This window comes from Anolis carolinensis, chromosome 3 (assembly GCF_035594765.1).
Source record: "Anolis carolinensis isolate JA03-04 chromosome 3, rAnoCar3.1.pri, whole genome shotgun sequence".
Taxonomy (NCBI): Eukaryota; Metazoa; Chordata; class Lepidosauria; order Squamata; family Dactyloidae; genus Anolis; species Anolis carolinensis.
This window is the reverse complement of record NC_085843.1, coordinates 97156610-97178824: the sequence shown is the minus strand read 5'-3', so window position 1 is coordinate 97178824 and position 22215 is coordinate 97156610. Positions and strand designations below refer to the sequence as shown.

Genomic DNA, 22215 nt, shown 5'->3' with positions numbered 1-22215 from the left:
AACACGACTGGACTTAATGTCGGGAAAACCTTTACCTACCTACTAGTACAAATGCATGTTTTGTGTTGCTAAATGTTTCCCTTTAGTATTAGGAAATAAATCATATTAAATCTTCTTTAAAAGAAATCAAAACATGAATAGAGTCACACTAAAAATTCCAACAACTCAGGAGTATGGGGAATGTACAACATATTCTCCACACACTCCAGGAACCCAACCTCATTTTTTGGGTCACCATCATAGAACAGCATGTTAAAAATGTACTGCCTACCTCTTCTTCTCTGAGCCTTTGTCTTCTTTTTTCTTCAACAGCTGCTCTTTTTTGCTCTTCCCTCTGTCTCTGTTCTTCCAGCTTCTTCCATCGTTCCTCTATTTGCTTTTCGTATTGAAGCTTTGCTCTCCTTTCTTTTTCTAAGATTTGCTGTTCCCTAGCAGCTTACATTAAAATTAAAAAAAGACTTTTAACATCTTATATGCTAATAGTGACCTCAATTCTTCAAACACCAGCCCTTATTGTAGTCCAAATGGTACTACCCACACATAAGCGGAAGATGTCAGAAAGATGGGGGGGGGGATTCCATGGTTTGACAGAGTTTGTAGGGTGGGAAAAGGAGTGAATTTTATATTTATCATACTCTAGCAGAAGGGGGTAAACTGATGATAGAGGAAATTATCAAGATGACTGAACAGAGGCCAAAGATGATCAGAGGCCACAGAATGCTGTCTGCAAACAGGAAAATATAGAAAATCAGTGAGAGTGAACAGAATGGAAAAACATGAAGAACATTTTGCTGCAGGTCTCACTTCTGCAAATAAGCATTTATGTTAGAATTAAACACACACTTTACTAAATTGTCAAATATTAAAGGAAAATGAAAAGACTTTGACCCACTTGCATGAAACCTTTTTGAAAACAAATAATATATAGACCCAATTGCAATGCATATATATATGCCATACACATGTAAGCACCAATGACTGTGAGGGACTGCAGAACCCCTCTGGCAACTGAAGTCACTCATAAAGATTTCTTGGAAATAACAACTTTAATGCCTGATTACTACAGTTCAGCAAAATTGCTAATAAGGAACAGGCACAAAGACCCTGATTTTTCTGCCTCTTGAACCCTCGCTTTTTGAGTTCACCACCTCAAAGGAAACAGGTCTTGGTAGTAGGTGACTCCCTCCTTAGAGGAACGGAAGCCATCATTTCCAGACCGGATGGGATGGCTCGAGAAACATGCTGCCTCCCGGGGGCAAAAATACACCATATCACTCAGAGGCTCAGCAGGCTCCTAAAGCCCCATCACCCTCCCCACCTTATGTTGATTCATGTAGGTACCAATGACACCGCTAGGCATACTTTTCAAAAGATCACAAATGATTTTCGAGCTCTGGGAACAAAGCTAAAACTGTATAATGTACATGTGATCTTTTCATCCCTCCTCCCCGTTATAGGACATGGCTCTACAAGGGCCGGAAAAATAGTACAGGTCAATAACTGGCTCAGAAAATGGTGTCAAGAGGAGCATTTTGGCTTCCTTGACCATGGTCTACTCTTCCAAGAGGATGGACTACTGGCAAGCGATGGGGTGCATCTCACACAAGTAGGAAAACATCTTTTTGCACACAGACTCACAAACCTCATCAGGCGCACTTTAAACTAAATCCACTGGGGGAGGGGAACAACAGCCTGGCGAACACTATATTACCCACGACCACAGGGAACCGCCGTAAGGCTAAACGGAGGGCTGCACAAACACAGCAAGGACCAAGTACAGAGAGCACAATAATCTCAAATAAACAGTTCGAGGGGAGGTCACAGGGGCTTACATGTCTTTACACTAATGCTCAGAGCATGGGAAATAAGCAAGACGAACTCCAACTCCTAGCACAGCACCACACATACGATGTCATAGGCATCACTGAAACCTGGTGGGATGACTCCCATCACTGGAATTTAACCATTGAGGGCTATAACCTCTTTCACATAAATAGAACAAAGGGGAGAGGAGGGGGAGTAGCTTTATATGTCAAAAACAGTTACGTTGCAGAAGAAATGCAAGACTGTAATCCGGGAAACCAGCTTGAAAGCATCTGGATAAGAATCAAGGGAACCGGGACTCAAAAAGATCTTGTCGTGGGTGTCTACTACAGACCTCCGAGTCAGGATGAAGGACTTGATGAAGCCTTCTGTCAACAGCTGACCAAACAGGCACAAAGAAGAGATATAGTAGTCATGGGCGATTTCAATTATCCCGATATCTGCTGGAAAACAAACTCAGCCAAGAGTACAAAGTCCAACAAATTCCTCACTTGCCTTGCAGATAATTTTATGGTCCAGAAGGTAGAAGAGGCAACAAGGGGATCAGCAACTCTTGATCTAATCTTAACAAATGTGGAAGACCTGATCAATACAGTTGAAGTGGTTGGATCCTTAGGGGCAAGTGACCATGTGCTCCTGCAGTTTGCAATACAAAGGAATGCTGAAACTAAGACAAGTCAAACATGCATTCTGGACTTTAAGAGAGCTGACTTCCAAAAAATGAAGGAATTACTGAGCGGCATTCCATGGACGCCGATATTAAAAAACAAGGGAGTTAAGGATGGATGGGAGTTTTTCAAAAGTGAAATACTCAAGGCGCAAATGCAAACAGTGCCAACAAAGAAGAAAAATAAGACAAGTGCAAAGAAGCCAGAATGGATGTCCAAAGAACTTCTAACTGAGCTAAAGCTCAAAAGTGACATGCACAAGAAGTGGAAAAGGGGAGAAATCACCAAAGAAGAATTCAAACGTATAGCCAACTCCTGTAGGGAAAAGGTTCGCAAGGCTAAAGCGCAAAATGAGCTCAGGCTTGCCAGGGACATAAAAAACAACAAAAAAGGTTTTTTTGCTTATGTTGGTAGAAAAAGGAAGAAAAAGGAGGCGATAGGGCCACTGCAAGGAGTAGATGGGGTGATGGTGACAGGGGATAGGGAAAAGGCAGAACTGCTTAATGCCTTCTTTGCCTCGGTCTTCTCACAAAAAGAAAGCCATCTTCAACCTCAGCAACATGGAATGGACGATGGATTGGGGGAAATCCAACCCCAAATAGGGAAACAAGTTGTCCAGGAACACCTGGCCACTCTAAACGAATTCAAGTCCCCAGGGCCAGATCAGCTACATCCAAGAGTATTGAAGGAACTAGCGGAAGTTATTTCAGAACCACTGGCAATCATCTTCGAGAGTTCTTGGAGAACAGGAGAAGTCCCAGCAGATTGGAGGAGGGCGAATGTGGTCCCTATCTTCAAGAAGGGAAAAAAGAACGACCCAAACAATTACCGTCCGGTCAGCCTCACATCAATACCAGGCAAGATTCTGGAAAAGATCATTAAGGAAGTGGTCTGCAAACACTTAGAAACAAATGCGGTCATTGCTAATAGTCAACACGGATTTACCAAAAACAAGTCATGCCAGACTAATCTGATCTCTTTTTTCGATAGAGTTACGAGTTGGGTCGATACAGGGAATGCCGTGGATGTAGCATATCTAGATTTCAGTAAGGCCTTCGACAAAGTCCCCCACGACCTTCTGGCAAACAAACTAGTAAAATGTGGGCTAGACAAAACTACGGTTAGGTGGATCTGTAATTGGCTAAGCGAACGAACCCAAAGGGTGCTCACCAATGCGTCGTCTTCATCATGGAAAGAAGTGACAAGTGGAGTGCCGCAGGGCTCCGTCCTGGGCCCGGTTCTGTTCAACATCTTTATTAACGACTTAGACGAAGGGTTAGAAGGCACGATCATCAAGTTTGCAGATGACACCAAACTCGGAGGGATAGCTAACACTCCAGAAGACAGGAGCAGAATTCAAAACGATCTTGACAGACTAGAGAGATGGGCCGAAACTAACAAAATGAAGTTCAACAGGGACAAATGCAAGATACTTCACTTCGGCAGAAAAAATGGAAATCAAAGATACAGAATGGGGGACGCCTGGCTTGACAGCAGTGTGTGCGAAAAAGACCTTGGAGTCCTCGTGGACAACAAGTTAAACATGAGCCTACAATGTGATGCGGCAGCTAAAAAAGCCAATGGGATTTTGGCCTGCATCAATAGGGGAATAACGTCTAGATCCAGGGAAGTCATGCTCCCCCTCTATTCTGCCTTGGTCAGACCACACCTGGAATACTGTGTCCAGTTTTGGGCACCGCAGATGAAGGGAGATGCTGACAAGCTGGAAAGCGTCCAGAGGAGGGCAACTAAAATGATTAAGGGTCTGGAGAACAAGCCCTATGAGGAGAGGCTTAAAGAGCTGGGCATGTTTAGCCTGCAGAAGAGAAGGCTGAGAGGAGACATGATAGCCATGTACAAATATGTGAGGGGAAGTCATAGGGAGGAGGGAGCAAGCTTATTTTCTGCTGCCCTGCAGACTAGGACACGGTACAATGGCTTCAAACTACAGGAAAGGAGATTCCACCTGAACATCAGGAAGAACTTCCTCACTGTGAGGGCTGTTCGGCAGTGGAACTCTCTCCCCCGGGCCGTGGTGGAGGCTCCTTCTTTGGAGGCTTTTAAGCAGAGGCTGGATGGCCATCTGTCGGGGGTGCTTTGAATGCGATTTCCTGCTTCTTAGCGGGGGGTTGGACTAGATGGCCCTTGAGGTCTCTTCCAACTCTACTATTCTATGATTCTATGATTCTATGATTTGTCAGCTTCCAAGTCAGTTTGAACCAGTTCTCATTATCACTCCTTTTGCAGACCAAGTCTTTTCTTCTCAATAGATTCTCATGCTAGGCATGCAGATGTCCAAATGTTTACGTATCTCTCTCTTTGGCCTCAAAACTGGCATAGGTAAGTTCTGATGTTTGAGCAATAGCAGACAAATCCATGACAATGACTAATTTGTCAAATGATTTAACCCTTTTAATTTGTTAACTGGGAAAAATTGATTAAAAATGGAAAACCCTGGATATAACTGTCAAGCATGAGGAAATCTTTCTTCGGATCGTGTTCAAGTAGAGAAGTCTATCCAGTGCGGCCTGGAAAATGCAACTGTGAGCCCGAAATGGAAGGTGGAATGGATTGAGATCTACACATTCCTTTTCCTTCTGGGTGGGTGTTGTGTTCTTCCTATATTTCAAGGGATCTGATTGTCTCTTGAGCAGTGGAATGGACTGCCTTGAAGAAACTCTCCACTTTTGAGGGTCTTTAAGCAAAGATTGAATAGCCATCTTACAGGAATTATTTAGTTGTGTAGAAGGTTGGAGGTTGAATTAGAGGTCCCATATGGTTCCTTCCAAGTCTTTAGATTCTATGAACACCATTATCACTTAACCGAGACACTGTTGCTTCAGGAGGTCTGGAACTCTTACCTCCCAACAATAACTTTGAAGGTCAACATGTAGCCAAGCTGAGCTTGAGTATAATGCCTGGAAAAGTTTCTAAACTGCATTTGTTTTGGCTTATAGCATTCTTACGCCAACCTATCCAAAATGACATGACTTGACTAAACATCATCTGTTTGCAGATAATGTCCAACTCTGTCACTCCTTCCCACCTATCACTAAGGAGGCTGTCCAGGTCCTGAACCAGTGCTCGACAGCTGTGTCAGACTGGATGAGGGCAAACAAATTGAATCCAGACAAGAGAGAGGTCCTCCTGGTCAGTCGCAAAGCTGAACAGGGCATAGGGTTACAGCCTGTGCTGGATGGGGTCACACTCCCCCTGAAGGTGCAGGTTCGCAGCTTGGGGGTTCTCCTGGATTCATCGCTGAGCCTGGAATCCCAGGTATCAATGGTGGCTAGGGGAGACTTTGCACAGTTAAAACTTGTGCGCCAGTTGCGCCCATACCTTGGGAAGTCTGACCTGGCCACAGTGGTCCATGCTCTTGTTACACCCCAAACAGATTACTGCAATGCACTCTACATGGGCTGCCTTTGAAGATTGTTCGGAAGCTCCAATTAGTCCAATGGGCAGCAGCCAGGCTGCTGACCAGAGCGGCATACAGGGAGCATACCACTCCTCTGTTACGTCAGCTCCACTGGCGGCCGATCTGCTACCGAGCACAATTCAAAGTGCTGGCTTTAGCCTATAAAGTGCTATAAAGTGCTGTTTTATACTTGGTTGTAAGCCACCCTGAGTCCCGCCACAGGGGTGAGAAGGGAGGGATATAAATGTTGTAATAACTAATAAATGAATAAGTAACAGTATTACTGGAATAATCTATGGAGGTAGAGTAGAGGAACACTTCTACATGCAAGGAAAAGAGAGCAACTTACCAAGATATTTTTCCCTTTCTTCTCTTCTTTCTCTAGCGAGTCTTTGTCTTTCATCAGTCTTCAGAAATCCATCCACAGCTAACATCAAAAGAAGGGGGGAATAAATTGTATCAAAGCTATATTGTTTTAAAAACTATTTTGATAGTTCATTTTTTAAATTATTAATCACAAGACAATTGACTCAAAGCTTTTGGATTTACAAAAGGCATTTCTTAAACTGCAATGCCCATTTGAGGACATGAAGAAACAAATCAATGATGCATAATTAATACCCAGGAACCATCTACTACAAGAACTATCTACCATCAAATCAAGGAAAAGCTTCATGAGAACCACCAATCCTCTTAAATGTTCCTCCAGTAACAGCAAGAGTATCCCTCTGGGCAGCTATACCAGGCAATTCCAACTGGATGGCCCCCCATGAGGGTCTTCCTCCAGGGGCAAACCAAGAACGGGCAACTAGGAAGTCCCTAAACAGACTCAGAAGCGGAGTTCGCAGATCAAAAGACAACTTGGCAAGATGGCACTACATGGAAGAATCTTCCACCTTGTGTGACTGCGGAGCAGAACAAACAACTCCGCATATGTATGCTTCCCCACAATGTCCTGCCTCATGTACAGAGTAGTAGTTTAAAGCTATGGACAATGTGGTCGCTATTGCCCGCTTTTGGTCTAAAACTATTTAGCTGCTTGTAATTCCTTTATTTTATCACTTTTAAACTTATTTATTATGCAATGTTTTTGCCACAAAATAAATAAATACATAAATAATAAAAATCTATTACAAAGAAGTCAAAAATATAAAATGACAGAATATCACTAGTGATCACCTACAGTTCCTGGCTGGGACCCTCAGATGCATCAATGAGCTATAACAAGTGTTTAAGAACAGCTCAGTCATCACACAAGCTCTGTGAGACAGACCTTTATTGGACTACAGATTGCCGCCAGATCTTAAATTACTCACTTATAACAGGATACATAAGTTGAATAGTAATACAGGGACAAGACTCTGCCAACATATTCAGCTATCAACTCTGTCCTCATGTCTATTCTGAAAGCAACAAAATAAAAGCTAATAATATCACAATAGCAGTGTTCTTCTCCAACATGATATATGCCATCTTATGCCAGCAATGCCCCTCTATACTGTACATTGGACAAGCAGGGCAACCTCTACGCAAGACCATTAATGAACACAAACCTGACATTAGAAGTGGCTATACCACAAAACCAGTTGAAGCATATTCCAGCTTTCCTGGACATATAGTAATTTTTATGCCACAAGTAATCTCTTTGATAATTTATTTTCAAAAATTGTCCAACTTTCAGGACTAGATTGCATGAAAGATTTATAATTAACAGAATACATCAGTCACAAAATTTCATATGGAGAAGAATAAGACTTTCAACAAATAACACACATCCAAAATTAAAATGAAGTTTTATTAGCCTAGATCCAAGCATTGTGTTCCACAACTTACAGCTGCACAACCGATTCTCCTTTTTCAAATTGTGCATGATTTTGTTACATGAGTGAATTTAAAAGGACCATAGCTTTCCTCTTAAACTGAAGAAACCTGGATCACAACATTTTTGTTTTTCTAGAAAGAGATTACTGCAGTGATGTACCAATGTATAACCTTGGTGTTATTACTGTGAACTCATGCAGATGGATGAACTATATTATTATTATTATAAACTGCATTTCTATACCGCTTTTCTCACCCCTGGGGGGGGGGGGGGGGGGCTCAAAGCGGTTTACAACATAATAAATGGCAAAATTCAATGCCTTACAAATATATATAAACATATCACATATCTAAATAAAATAATCAATAATAATAAAAAAACTTTATTTCTACTCCGCCACCATCTCCCCCAAGGGACTCAGAGCAGCTAACAAAATACAGCAAAGTGCCGCATATAGACAATACATAGATCTAAAAGGATAAAACCACAGAATTACAAACACACACATACATAATTACAATGTAAAACATTAAAATTCATAAAATGCAGTTATAGCAGCAGAGAAAAACAAGTTGTTTCAACTGGCATAGCCCAGTGCCGATGTGATGCCCACAGTAAGTCCTCGGACTAAACCTTTAAAATCTACATAAGATCAAAGGCTTGCTTTAAAAGCCATGTTTTTAAGCTGGAACGGAAGGCTTGAAGCAAAGGGGCTAGCCTGATCTCTCTAGGAAGGGCATTTCCTAAAGAGATGGCACATTTTGGTTTAATTTTCAATTGTATGCTTGTGATAAAAATTATGATGTTAGGTCCTGGTATATCCAATCCCTCTGCAATCTGTCTATGTTCTCCTCTTTTTCCACCAGTTCCTCCTTACATCTTTTAAATTTGCCTGTAGTAAAATAGTTGTAAATTGGCTCTATTACTGTGTTTATTATAGTTCTAAACTAGTGTTGTTGTTGTTTGTTTCCTTGGAGAAAGATTGTAAACCAGCTCTCTATCATCTCTTGTAATGCATCAGTGCACACAGCAGGTGTGTGTCTGTCAAGGAGAAAATTATCTTACCCAAAGGAAACAAACATGGTGATAGTACCATTATAGTTTACTGTCTACTGCCCTATAACTCTGGAGGTTTTTAAAATATATATATTCCCTTAGTACTCAAACAGTAGAATCCTCTGCAATTACAAACGTGCCTGCACCAGTTCTAATAAACACAGCAATAGCACAAATTTATTGTTATGTTTCTAAAGTGCATTCTCTTTTCTTGGCAGACAGTCTTCTTTGAAGCAGCTAGTAAGAGGCTTATTGCTATGTGCAGACTTTCCTTTCATGCATTATGTTCAACACTTGTGTGGCTGTGGCTATTTCCATTGCTGCCTGTTCTGCCTTTTGATTTTACTGCTGACTTTTCTGTTTGTGGTCTTACACCTTCGTCTCACTTCAAAGGGTGTGTCTTCTCCAGTGCTGCAGCATTTTAGTAAAAAAGGGATTCCTTCCTACATACATGCTACTAAGAAGTATCTCTGTGTACTCTTCTCACATCTCTCCTTCTTTAAACTTACTTATGATAGCCATGAAGCTCAAAATGCCCTAAGTCACCTTGCCTTTGATATTTCAGTAATTTGATTTTACTAAGCTCTCTTGGGGATTTTCTGTATCTGCACTGTTTTCAGACTAATATTGAAGTTGGTTATCCAGGAAAAAAAAATATCTGAAGAGCTTTAAAGAAACTAAGAGTGGGTTGCTGTGAGTCTTCTGGGCTGTATGGCTACATACCAGAAGCATTCTTTCCTGACGTTTTGCCCACATGTATGGCAGACATCCTCAGAGGACAATTTCAACAGAAAGGAAGAAACCATGAAAATGACCAAAAACTGACTAGCAGTATTAAAAAACTCTAAAATCAAGACAGTAAATAAAGAACAACACTCAGAAGACAGGGCAAGTGGAAGGTCTGTTAGAAACTAGGCAAGTGGAGTTTATATATCTGTGGAAAATTCAGGTTCGGAGAAAGAACTCTTGTCTGTTTGAGGCAAGTATGAATGTAGCAATTGATCACCTTGATCAGAATTTAATGGCCTTGCAGATTCAAAGCCTGTCTGCTTGCTGACTGAGGGGGTCTTTTGTTGGGAGGTGTTAGCTCGCCCTGATTGTTTTATGTCTGGAATTCCCCTATTTTCTTCTTCACTTGTTGTCCTCATTATACAGTTTTTTTTTAATACTGATAGCCAGATTTTGTTCATTTTCATGGTTTCCTCTTTTCTATTGAAATTGTCTACATCAGGGGTCCCCAAACTAAGGCCCTCCAAGGCCATTGACCTGGCCCCCGCCCTCAGTTTTAGACTTAGGCTCGCCCAAAGCCTGAAATGACTTTAAGGCACACAATAACAACAATCCTACTTGATTATCTCAATGGCCAGAAGCAGGCCCACACTTCCCACTGAAATCCTGATAAGTTTACAGTATGTTGGTTAAAATTATTTTTATTTTTAAATATTGTATTGTTCTTTCATTTACTAATATTGTAAATGAAATATTGCAAATGAATAATATGGTAATACAGTAATATAATATATTGTGTATACATATAATATTGATAATAATATTATAATGTAATACAATATAATATTTATTTATTTATAACAGTATTTCTACCCCGCCCTTCTCACACAATAGGGGACTCAGGGTGGCTAATAATAATAATACAATATAATAATATTGTATAATATAATAATATTATTTATATATTATATATTAAATGTAATATTACTAATAATATTACGGTATAATGGTATAGTACAATATAGTAATATATAATGCTAATATTGTGCTATGCTAATAATATAATATATTGTATGTCCATACAACTTGTAAGCCGCTCTGAGTCCCCTTCGGGGTGAGAGATGGTGGGGTATAAATGTAGCAAATAAATAATTGTTGCTGGGGGTTTTTTGGGGTTTTTTTGGCACTACAAATAAGACATTTGCAGTGAGCATAGGAATTTGTTCGGGTTTTTTTTTCAAATGATAATTCGGCCCCTCAACAATCTGAGGGACCATGAATCGGCCCTCCACTTAAAAGGTTTGAGGACCCCTGGTCTACATGCTTGTGGATTTCAATGACTTCTCTGTGTAATGTGGTTGTTAGAGTGGTCTAGCATTTCTGTGTTCTCAAATAATATGCTGTGTATACAGACCTTGCACCTCTGAGGATGCCTGCCATAGATGTGGGCGAAATGTCAGGAGAGAATGCTTCTGGAACATGGCTATACAGCCCGGAAAACTCACAGCAACTCAGTGATTCTGGCCATGAAAGCCTTCGACAACACATTGAACCAAAAGTATTTGCACTAATATGCATAGTACAAGCCAAATGTGGACAATGCTTTCATGTTAATTCAAAGAAAATCCCATTGCGGGAATGTTTTTTTTCCACATCAATCTGCCCATTGTTAAAATACAAGCAGTTCTACTTCCAGGAAGAAAAAAAAGAGATGATACTGCATCATATGAAGCAAAAGGGGTATATTTCCAAAAGAAATTTGAATTCATAGCATAACAGTGAGTTCAATACACTAAAATGACTGATGGGAAACTTAATGTTTTCTGTGATGAAGATGATGATTTGAATGAAAGAAAAGTAGAAGACAGAGTACTTAGAATTTGTTTCATGAACAGCAGCATTTGTTTCTGCTATCATGGAGAGATACAAACTACAATGTAGCACATTGAAATTATTCCTATCACTAGCACTGGAAAGTTTGGTTAACCATCTCTCCAGCTTTTCCGGTTTTCAGTTGAACTTAATACAAAATTAATGCCTAAAGCCAGCAGTTTTAAAAAAACTTTTAGTTTTCCATTTATCTTTAACTAAAAGAAAAATGTTCAAAATGTCAATCTAAATCTAAATATCCATTTCAGTAAAATTGGTTTAAGTATGTTCATTTGAAAGCCAAACACTGTAGATAATTTCAGTGTTTGTCTGGAGATATCCAAAATAATGATGGGTTGGTTCCAGATCTTTCAACCCCATCAGAAAACTTTGTGACTCTGTATATTTGTATATAATAGCAGAGAAGTAGTTTAAATCATAATATAAATATAGATGAAGCATGCAAATAGCAAAAATAAGACATCACCCTTGTTCACAATCAATTTGTAATACTCCATGAAAAATGTAATAAACTTTGGCAGCATCAATACAACAACATTAGGAATCACTAACTTGCTCATTTTTCAGTGCAATATATAGCTATGTTTAAATATCTGAAAGGATGTCACATTGAAAAGAGGGGCAAGCTTGCTGCTCTGGAGACTAGGGCATGGAGCAATGGGTTTAAATTACACACACACACACACAAAAAAAAAGATTCCAGCTGAACATTAGGAAGAACTTCCTGACAGTAAAGAGACGTTCAGCAGTGGAATATGCTGCCTTGGAGTGTGGTCAAGTCTCCCTCTCTGGAGATTTTTACGCAGAGGCTGGAGGGCCATCTGTTGGATATGCTTTGATGTTGTTTTCCTGAATGACAAGACATTGGACGGAATAGCCCATGTGGTCTCTTTCAACTCTATGATTCTATTTTCTGTTAGTAAAGCTCTTTTCACTTTATACAGAATGAATAGATCAATATCCATTGAAAATGACAAACGCACATACATTTAGATACTAGGAGCAATGGATTCAAATTGTAGGAAAAAATTCATGTACACATTAGGAAAAGCTTCCTAATAGTAAGAGTTGTTTAAAAGAGGAATGCGCTACCCCATTGCTCTTCTCTGGAGGTTTTTAAATGGAGGCTGGGTGGTCATCTGTTGGGAGTTCTTTGTGTGCTCCTATATGTGTGTGTGTGTGTGTGTGTGTGTGTGTGTGTGTGTGTCCGGGCTTTAGCACAGCAGGTTAAACCACCAGTAAATCATAACAGTTGAAAGGCTGACAGTTTGAAGCCCGGATCAGGGTGAGCTCCTGGCCTTTAGCCCAGCTTCTGCTTACCTCATGGTTCAAAAGCAAAATGTGAGTAGATAAATAGGTACCACTTAAAAAGCAGGGAGGTATTTTAAGGCACCCATAAGGAAATGCTAGAAAAATGCTGGCAATTCGACCAAGGAGGAAGCTGACAAAGCTCTTCAGCAGGGAGATGGAGCGACAGCACTACCCCCCGGGTGGCTGGAACTGAGCACATGTCTTCAAACTGCTGAAGATTAGAAAAGCCTATATAATTCTATGTACAATTGTCTGTTTTGTTAGTGTATAAATGGCATTTAATGTTTGCTGCATATGTATGTTCGGTGATTGGCCCTGAGTCCCTTTTGGGGTGAGACAGATGTAGACACTGTAAATAAATAATAAATAAAGTACATGGTAGAAAGAAAATGGATTAAGTGGCCCTTGTGGCCTCTTTTAATGCTATCGTTCTACCTGTAACAAAACATGACAGTACTCAAAAACCAGCACAGAAACACTTTAAACTCCCAAGCTACTCAGCCACTAACCCTTAAGTGGTCACTATGGTGCAGAGAAAGCTAAATGGTAAATTGTATTGATCAGTGAGTTATATTTATCTATTGGATTTCTATTTCACATTTCTTGTAAAAAGCTCCAAGAAGTTCTAGTCTTTCATCAGAAACCTGAACTACGATATCAAATGCCAGGATCTTTTACCTAGTGCCCAGATATTTATGTTATCATAAACAATTCTGTAAGTGCCAGTATTAATAATTCACATGTTTTCTTTGTTCAATTTTCTCTTTATGTCATTCTGAGTGGTGGAGCTGCTTATGTATACAGTACTGCAGCCGACAGAAGTTCATTTGGTCACAGAATTCTTTTTTGTGGAATTCAACATGTGGAATGATCTCCCAAATGAGACTGAGCAAGTTTAATTGTATCCACCTCTGTTTTAAAGCGTAACTCCTGTTACCTATGTAATGAAATGTGATTGTCAGGAAGAAAAACATTCATAAACATTAAGATTAAAATGTTCCCCACTGCAGGACTCTCACCATTTTTCAGAAGTTTGAAATGTTGGAAATTTGGCAAAACCCCTACAAACAACTATTATGAAATCAGGGCCATCTAACACTTTCCAACAAAGGATTCCCCCAGGCAGGAAGCAGCCAGGCTTTGAAGCTGCAAGGCTATTCAATGCTATTCAAGGTGGCCAATTGCGACATTCACAATTGCCTTAAACAGACAAGAGATTTTTCTCCCATCCTGGACATTCCACAGATATATAAACCCCACTTTCCTAGTTTCCAACAGACCTCACAACCTCTGAGGATGCCTGTCACAAATGTGGGCAAAACAACAGGAGAGAATGCTTCTGGAACATGGCCATACAGCCTTGAAAACTCACAGCAACCCAGTGATTCCAGCCATGAAAGCCTTTAACAACATATTATGAAATATTTTCTCTTTTAGGATGTCTGGAATATTTTTAAAGACAAGGTTCAGCTTCTCAAAATGTGTGAACATTGGGAGTGTGAATTTAAGATACTCTGTAAGAGAGAACAATAATTCCTGTGCACACCTATAGAAGAGTCAAAACGTTTTCAAAATTGCAATGAAGTTTCATTCAATTTCCAAATATGCTGTTATTCATCAATACTAGTCGTAAGGAAATCTTTCTATCCAAATAATACTTTCTGTTTACTAAAATAATGAAGTTTATACTTTCAATTTTTTCCTGCTTCTACAAAGACAAATACCAAAACACATCAGTTTAGGTAACAGGGAGTGAAGCAACTGTTGCCATGTTTGTAACTAAGATAAAGAATTAAACATACTTGGGCCTCTGAATAAATTATGTGTTTATTCAAATCTAATGCTCACCTTTTTTGGCTAAATGATCTTGCCAAAATTGGGCTGCGCATTAGATTTGCGTCATACAGTAATCTTAGTGCTAAACCAGCGGTTCCCAAACTTATCTGGCCTGCCTCCTTTCCAGAAAAATATGACTCAGCGCCCCCTGGAGGGGGGGGGGGCGTGGCTTAGAGGGTGGCTCCTGCTCAAGAGGGCAGGGCTGAGCCTCTCCCCTAGTCCAAGATGCAGAGCTTCGAAGGGAGGTGGGAGGGGCCACAAATGGGCAGCCAGGACTGGGATGGGCGGAGTTACGAGCTCTGAGGCAGGCCTGAGCTTCTATCCCTGTGTCCTGGAAGGCGGCGCCTTCCAGGACACAGGAGGCGGGGTTAGAGGAGGGGGCGGGGCCTCTTCCCAAGTGCCTGACGGAGCTGAACCTCTATACCCCGCCCCATGTTCTAACAAGCGCCTCAGCCCTGTCTCGCACTCTTGGGAAGAGGCCCTGCCCCCACCCCTACCCTCGCCCTTTAGTCCTAAAAGACCTCTCAGGAGAAGTATAGAGGCTCAGCCCTGTCTCGGGCTCTTGGGAAGAAGCCACGCCCCTCCTCTGGCCCCGCCCCCATGTCCTAATAGGTGCCATCACCACCCCCCTGGATCGCTGTGCTAAACTAAAGCAAAATCACTGTGCTAAACCAAAGCAAAAGAGGAAGGCGCTTTCGGAACTGCATCTGGATCTCCTCTTTGAGGGATGTAATCTCTAATTAAATAAATGGCATGGGCTCAATGATATTCAGTGTAGTTCAGTGAGGCATCCACATTCCTTGGCGGAGAAGGTTCAAGTCCTTGTAAAACTACTGCTCCCATGATTCCACAGCTTTGAACCAAGGCAATTTAAGTGAATTCATTCTACAGCATAGATACAGCCTAAGGTTTATATTTTCCATTGTTGGAAGGTTTGGTGTTCTAACACAATCTATATATATAAAAGAGTGATGGCATCACGGCAATTCACAAAACAACAAAAGTACAGGCCCCCCAACCTCAAAATTTGACAACACAACCCATCATCCACGCCTCAAGGTTGATACAACAAAAAGAAAAGAAAAATAAAGTCCTAATTAGAGGGAGAGCAATAATTTTTTTTATCCAATTGCTGCCAGTTTAGAGGGCTAATCTCTGCCCACTTGGTTGCCTAGCAACCAAGGGACAGCCAGGCTTCAGTTCGGGGACAGGCAGATTTAGGCCTCACTGAGGCTTCTTCCACAGATTATCTAATTTGCACTGGATTATATGGCAGTGTAGACTCAAGGCCCTTCAACACAGCTATATAACCCATTTATAATCTTATATCATCTGCTTTGCACTGGATTATCTTGACTCCACACTGCCATATAATCCACTTCAGTGTGCATTTTATACAGCTGTGAAGAAGGGGCCTCATATAATCCAGTTCTAAGCAGATAATTTAAGATTATCAATATACAGTATCCAACGTAAACAGGCCAGCAGGATAAGTGAATATGTTGGATAATAAGAAGGGATTCAGGAAAAGCCAATTAAACATCAAATTAGGTAATCGTTATACAAATTAAGCACCAAAACATCATATTATATAACAAATTTGACAGAAAAAGTAGTTCCATGCGCAGTAATGCTATGTAGTATTTACAGTAGAGTCTCACTTATCCAACACTCGCTTATCCAACATTCTGGATTATCCAACGCATTTTTGTAGTCAATGCTTTCAATATATCGTGATATTTTGGTGCTAAATTCATAAATACAGTAATTACTATATAGCATTACTGTGTACTGAACTACTTTTTCTGACAAATTTGTTGTCTAACATGATGTTTTGGTGCTTAATTTGTAAAATCATAACTTAATTTGATGTTTAATAGGGTTATCCTTAATTCCTCATTATCCAACATATTCGCTTATCCAACGTTCTGCCGGCCCGTTTATGTTGGATAAGTGAGACTCTACTGTACTGTATTTACAAATTTACCACTAAAATATCACAATGAATTTAAAACACTGACTACAAAAGCATTGATTATGAAAAGGCAGACTGCGTTGGATAATCCAGAACATTGTATAAGCGAATGTTGGATAAGTGAGATTCTTCTTTAATATGAAATAATTACTGGGATAGAATAATGCAGAACAATATAATCTCTAAAACCAGGACAGTAAATAAACAGGGGAATTCCACACAGGAAACAATCAGGGCCAGCTAACACCTCCCAACAAAGTATTCCCATCATCAAAGTCTGGCAAATCCTGTTTTCTCAGGGCCACAGACAGTAGAAGCACATAAAATATCGCAAACAACACCACTCTGAAAACAAGGGAATTCCAGACAGGAAACAATCAGGGCCAGCTAACACCTCCCAACAAAGTATTCCCATCATCAAAGTCTGGAAAATCCTCTGTTTTCTCAGGGCCACAGACAGTAGAAGCACATAAAATATCGCAAACAACACCACTCTGAAAACAAGGGAATTCCAGACAGGAAACAATCAGGGCCAGCTAACACCTCCCAACAAAAAATTCACTCAGGGAGGAAACAGCCAGGCTTTAAAGCTGCAAGGCCATTACATCCTAATCATTTTTCCTAATTGCAGCATTCATACTTGCCTCCAACAAACAAATAAAAAACCAATCAGAAATATTGTATATTCACAACCTTTAGGAAATAATATCCCCTGATGGCGCAGCGTGTTAAAGCGCTGAGCTGCTGAAATTCTGGACCGAAAGGCCACAGGTTTGAATTGGGGGAGCGGAGAGAGCCCCCACTGTTAGCCCCAGCTTCTGCCAACCCAGAAGTTCAAAAACATGCAAATGTGAGTGCATCAATAGGTACTGCTCCGGCGGGAAGGTAACGCCGCTCCATGCAGTCATCCCACATGACTTTGGAGGAGTCTACGGACAACGCCGGCTCTTCGGCTTAGAAATGGAGATGAGCACCAACCTCCAGAGTAAGACACGACTGGACTTAATGTCTGGGGAAAACCTTTACCCTTTACCTTAACTACCACCAATTCCTCAATACTTTATTTCCCATACCACCATACTTCGCCACAGCAACGCGTGGCCGGGCACAGCTAGTTGTGTATAATGAAGGAATTCTAAGCAGGCAGCAACAGTAATGCACACATTTTTGGCCAAATTACAAACAGCACACTTTTTGCCACTACATATTACATTTGGCAGCAATTTTTTTTCTTTTTGCTTTCTGGGTTTTGAAAAATCGAGGTGTGCATTAGATTTGATGATGCATTAAACTTGAATAAATATGGGTATATACAATGGGCCCTTGGTATCTGCTGAGGTTTTTTTTCCAGGATTCCCCCATGGATACAAAAATCCCATTATATAGAATTTAATAGTAGAATGATGTCCCTTCTATAAAATTTAGATTTGTTTTTGGAAATATATATATATATATATATATATATATATATATCTCAAGCTGCAGATGGTTGAATCCATGGATGCAGAATCTTTAGATACAGAGGAAGAACTGTATAGTATTGCTCTGCAAAGTTCATAAATAAACCAAGTTATTATAACATATAACCATACTAAGTTTCTTTTTATATCATGTTTCATTTCAAATTCTTGTAGTTCAGTCATGAAATTAATTCTGCAGTACTACTAAGATACACCAAACAAAAACATTTATACGAATTCCTTTTCGAGTGCAAAACTTGATTTTAATTGGTAGTTAATTATCTGTTTAAATTTGGGTTGCTAGAGCTTTTGAATCAATAGGATCAGAGTGCCACCATGTGGCCATAAGGGAGATCTGCAGCAGATTGGTTTGAAACTGGTCCAAAAATTCAAGCACGGCAACAATGGTTTAAGAATGCTGGATTTGTGTGTGTGTGTGGGGGGGGGGGGGGGGGGAGACAAAAGCTAGGAGTGTATGTTAAAAAACAAAATGTTAATAGGAGTGTCACCTGAAGGACTAAGAGAAGTGTTTAAGTGTAAAGATTCAAAATCTAACAAGTAGCTTTGGCTGTAGTCAAAATTGCTGTGCCAAATCTCAAGATGAAATTTCAAATGGGTCAATTGTTACAATCAGAAAAGTGTGAAAGGGAAATGATATCTTATTAGGAAATATCTTTTAAAATTGATAGAAAACAAGAGAGGGTTATGGAACTGTTGTTAAGGCTGATACGGTAGGAAAATCAAGGAGGAAAACAGGAGAATCTTCTTTGAAGTAGTGTTAGTAAGATTCCTGCAATTAAAAATGGAGAAGACTCAATGGACCCCCTACCGCTCATTAGGTACAGGCTCAAACAACACCCAGTATATCATACATTATACCAAAAACGGGGCAAACTTTACACTGTATTTTAATAATTGAACATATCTCTAAGCACAGATGTGAATATTGTTACGCATACAGGAAAATGTGACAAAATAGGCAGGGAAGAGCTGCAATTTTAGAATTTTTTCACATATCAGAAGAGCATGTATTTGTGAGTGTTCTGGAATACAGTACAACCCTATAATCCATGGTTTTACTTACCCAAACTCCAAAAATATTTCCTGTATGAAGTGTTTGTGTGCCTCTCTAGTTCCTACTTCTATGATATGCCTCCAACCCAAGGATAGCCAAAATATAATGTTTGCTATTATGCATGGTTTCAGGAATCCACAGGAGTAGGACAGGCTTGGAACGTATTTCTCATTGTCCTGGGGGTCATATTGTATGTAGTGTTTTTTTATCTGTAAGGTGGGAGATATTCAGTACTTCATCCTGACCTAGATTGTTATTCTGTACAGCTGAGTGCATTTCAATTTTAGAGAGATATGTTATATTGATCAATTATTCACAAATATACTGAATAGAGTCACCATAAAGATTGCCCCCATTTGTCTGGTATGTTATTTTTGCTGTCTTCCCTCTCCTTTCAATTATTGTTTCAGGGGCACTTGGATGGTCAGATATGATATATGGTCTCAGTTCATTGTCTTCAATGCCTTATGCAGTCTGAATAACTGTAAAAGACAACACAAAATCATAGCCTTTGACTTTGGCCTAAATGTGATAACCATGCTGGTGTGAAGGATTTATATTTTTCTGTTTCTAAAGCAATTATAGCATTTTGGTGTGTCTGAAGTATCCCAGTTTTAAAAATTATAAAGCCTTATTGCCTAGCAACACAGTGAAGTACTCTATTTCAGGCAAAATATACTAAAATTTGCACCTTTCTAAATAAGCATAGCATCCGTATGGTCTGTGTAACCATTGCAAGCGCACTATGCTTAAAATAACATATGTACACACATCCTAAATGGAAGAGATGGACCACAATTTCTATTGGGTATAGCTGCTGGTAAAGTTGTCTCACACATGGGTCCAATTCCAAATATCAATGAATAAGCCTGTTGATCAATAAGCCCAATACTGGAATCATTGGGATTTTTTTTGTCATGTCAGAAACAAATTGAGGCAAGGCACTTCTGGTGTGAGAGAATCAGCCGTCTTCAAAGACGTTGCCCAGGAAAATCCCAGACATGTTACCATCCTACATGGAGCTTCTCTCATGTTTCCGCATGAAGCTAGAGCTGACAGATAGGAGCTCATTCCATCTTGTGGATTCCAGCTGCCAATGTTCAGGTCAGCAGTTCAACTGGCACAAGGGTTTAACCCACTGCACCACAGCGGCATTGGGATAATATGTATGGAATCTAAATGGGCAGATGCCACCATGTGTTTCCCTGCCACCAAGAGGTGCAGGAAAGGCAACCTCCTCTGAGCCAGGTATGGCCATTACTACCCTACACCCAAGCCTGTAGCCAAGGGGGGGGGGGAGGAGTTACAGGTTTAACATCCCCCAAAGTTTTTCAAGTTAAAAAAAACTGGTTTAATCATGAATTTTAACTAGTTAACCAAATTCTTATGCTAAATCTATGAGAAGCAAAAATTAGAGTTTCTTATTGTAGCCTGGTCAGATTCTGAGTGCTCAGAAGATGAGGAAGGGGATGCTGGAATAGATTCGGAGGGCCCAGAGGAGAATAGAAGTGGCCCGGAGAGAGTTGTTTTGGAATCTCCTGACAGTTCCCATGAGACTGGAGAAAACGACATCAGTTTTCATGAGAATCTGTGGGAGACAAATGTTGGTCCAGGTCAAGGCACTTGGAACTTCAGAGCATTCAACAAAGACAGACTCGCTTTTTCCAGCAGCTTAGAGATAAGGAGAGGAAAAGAAGGTATGTGAGGAATGATGTCATGGGAGGGACTGGGGCCTTTTAAATGGATTTCTGCTGGCACAATGCTTTGTGAGAGCAACGCTGTATTCAGGTGAATAGCTCTCAGTTCCTGGTCCTATGTTTTTGGATTCATGTGTTCAAGTTCCTAAGTTTGTTCCTGTTTCTAGTTTCATGTGTGGCATAGGTTGCTTGCCTTGGATTCATGCTATCATGATTATAGATATATCTGTGGACTGACTCTTGAGACTGTGTTTGAAAGGATTTTGAAATCTTGGCTATCGTTGAAATAACCTTTTGAACTTTGCTTGTCTTTTTTGGATTTGCTTATTATTTATATATTCTTCTCTTAATAAACTTTTACTTGCTGGATTTCCTGGACATAATGTGGTTAGTGGTTAAAAGGTGTTTCAGGGCTCTAGTGCAACATTCATCCAGAACTGCAAGCAGTATCTCAACCAAATTTTGATAATTCATTCACACTATCATTACCTACCTTTCCATCAATTTACACTGCAATAGCCGCAATAGCCAACATAGTGGAAATGACCACATTTTGAAGTCACTGATATTTAGTCAACATTTTTTGACATGAAAGTGAAGTAATCCACCAAAACTGACATCAGGTTAAACTCCATAAGAAACACTTAATTTTAAATACAATTTACGATGTTTCTAGGTATGTAACAACTATGATAATATGTGCATGCTTTAAAAGTTCATTATATTTTAATTTCTCCTAAACTATCAAGTATGTTTTGAATAACTAGATACTAGTCATGGCCATAGTGTGTTGTGGACCATGGGGCAAAATGTATTTGCAACACGACTTCCCAATTTAGCTTCAATCATTATTGTTGGTGGCAGTTTCAATGTTGTTCTTCTCACCGCCAATTGCAATTTCTTTTGTTAAGAATACATCAGTGACTGTTCACAATTCAGCATTATGTCTCTCAGTCTCTGCTTTTTGGTTTTACTTTGCAGCAAATTTCTTGATGCACATAATGCTGCAAAAACAATGACATAGCTAGGATTCAACTTGGTGATGCTAAAAAATATGCCTTCACCAGATACTTCCAGAAACTACACAGCTTTCTCTCTCAAACTACCTGAGTTTTGCCAGATAAAGTATCTAGGGATCTCGGTACTTGCCATATTTTATACCCTTTTGGGTGGCTAAACAACTTAAACTTTATGGATTTGTGGTTTGCCAGAGTATGCCAGATAATTTCATCCTTGCCATCTCAGGGTAATGAAAGCCAGCATGGTGCTGTGGTTTAAGTGTTGGACCATGACCTCCATTCAGCTATGGAAACCCACTGGGTGACCTTGGCCATGTCACATTGTCTCAGTCTCAGTGAAAGGCAAAGTCAAAACTCTTTTAAACAAATCTTGTCATGAAATCCCTGTGATCATTGCCAAGAAATCGCCTTACAGTCCCCATTAAGTCAAAAATG

At 40.0% G+C, this 22215-nt stretch overlaps 1 protein-coding gene across 9 annotated transcripts in view; it reads right to left on the bottom strand.

Annotated features, from left to right (window-relative positions):
• Positions 1 to 22215, bottom strand: part of map7d2 (MAP7 domain containing 2) — an 87994-nt gene that overhangs the window by 35759 nt on the left and 30020 nt on the right. For all 9 annotated transcript variants that reach the window (XM_016992397.2, XM_016992398.2, XM_016992399.2 and 6 more), the window contains exons 2-3: positions 6260 to 6337; positions 272 to 435 (exon numbers count right to left, since the gene is read on the bottom strand). In XM_016992397.2, coding sequence (XP_016847886.2) covers positions 272 to 435; positions 6260 to 6337 — 242 coding nt within the window. The remainder of the gene's footprint in view (positions 1 to 271; positions 436 to 6259; positions 6338 to 22215) is intronic.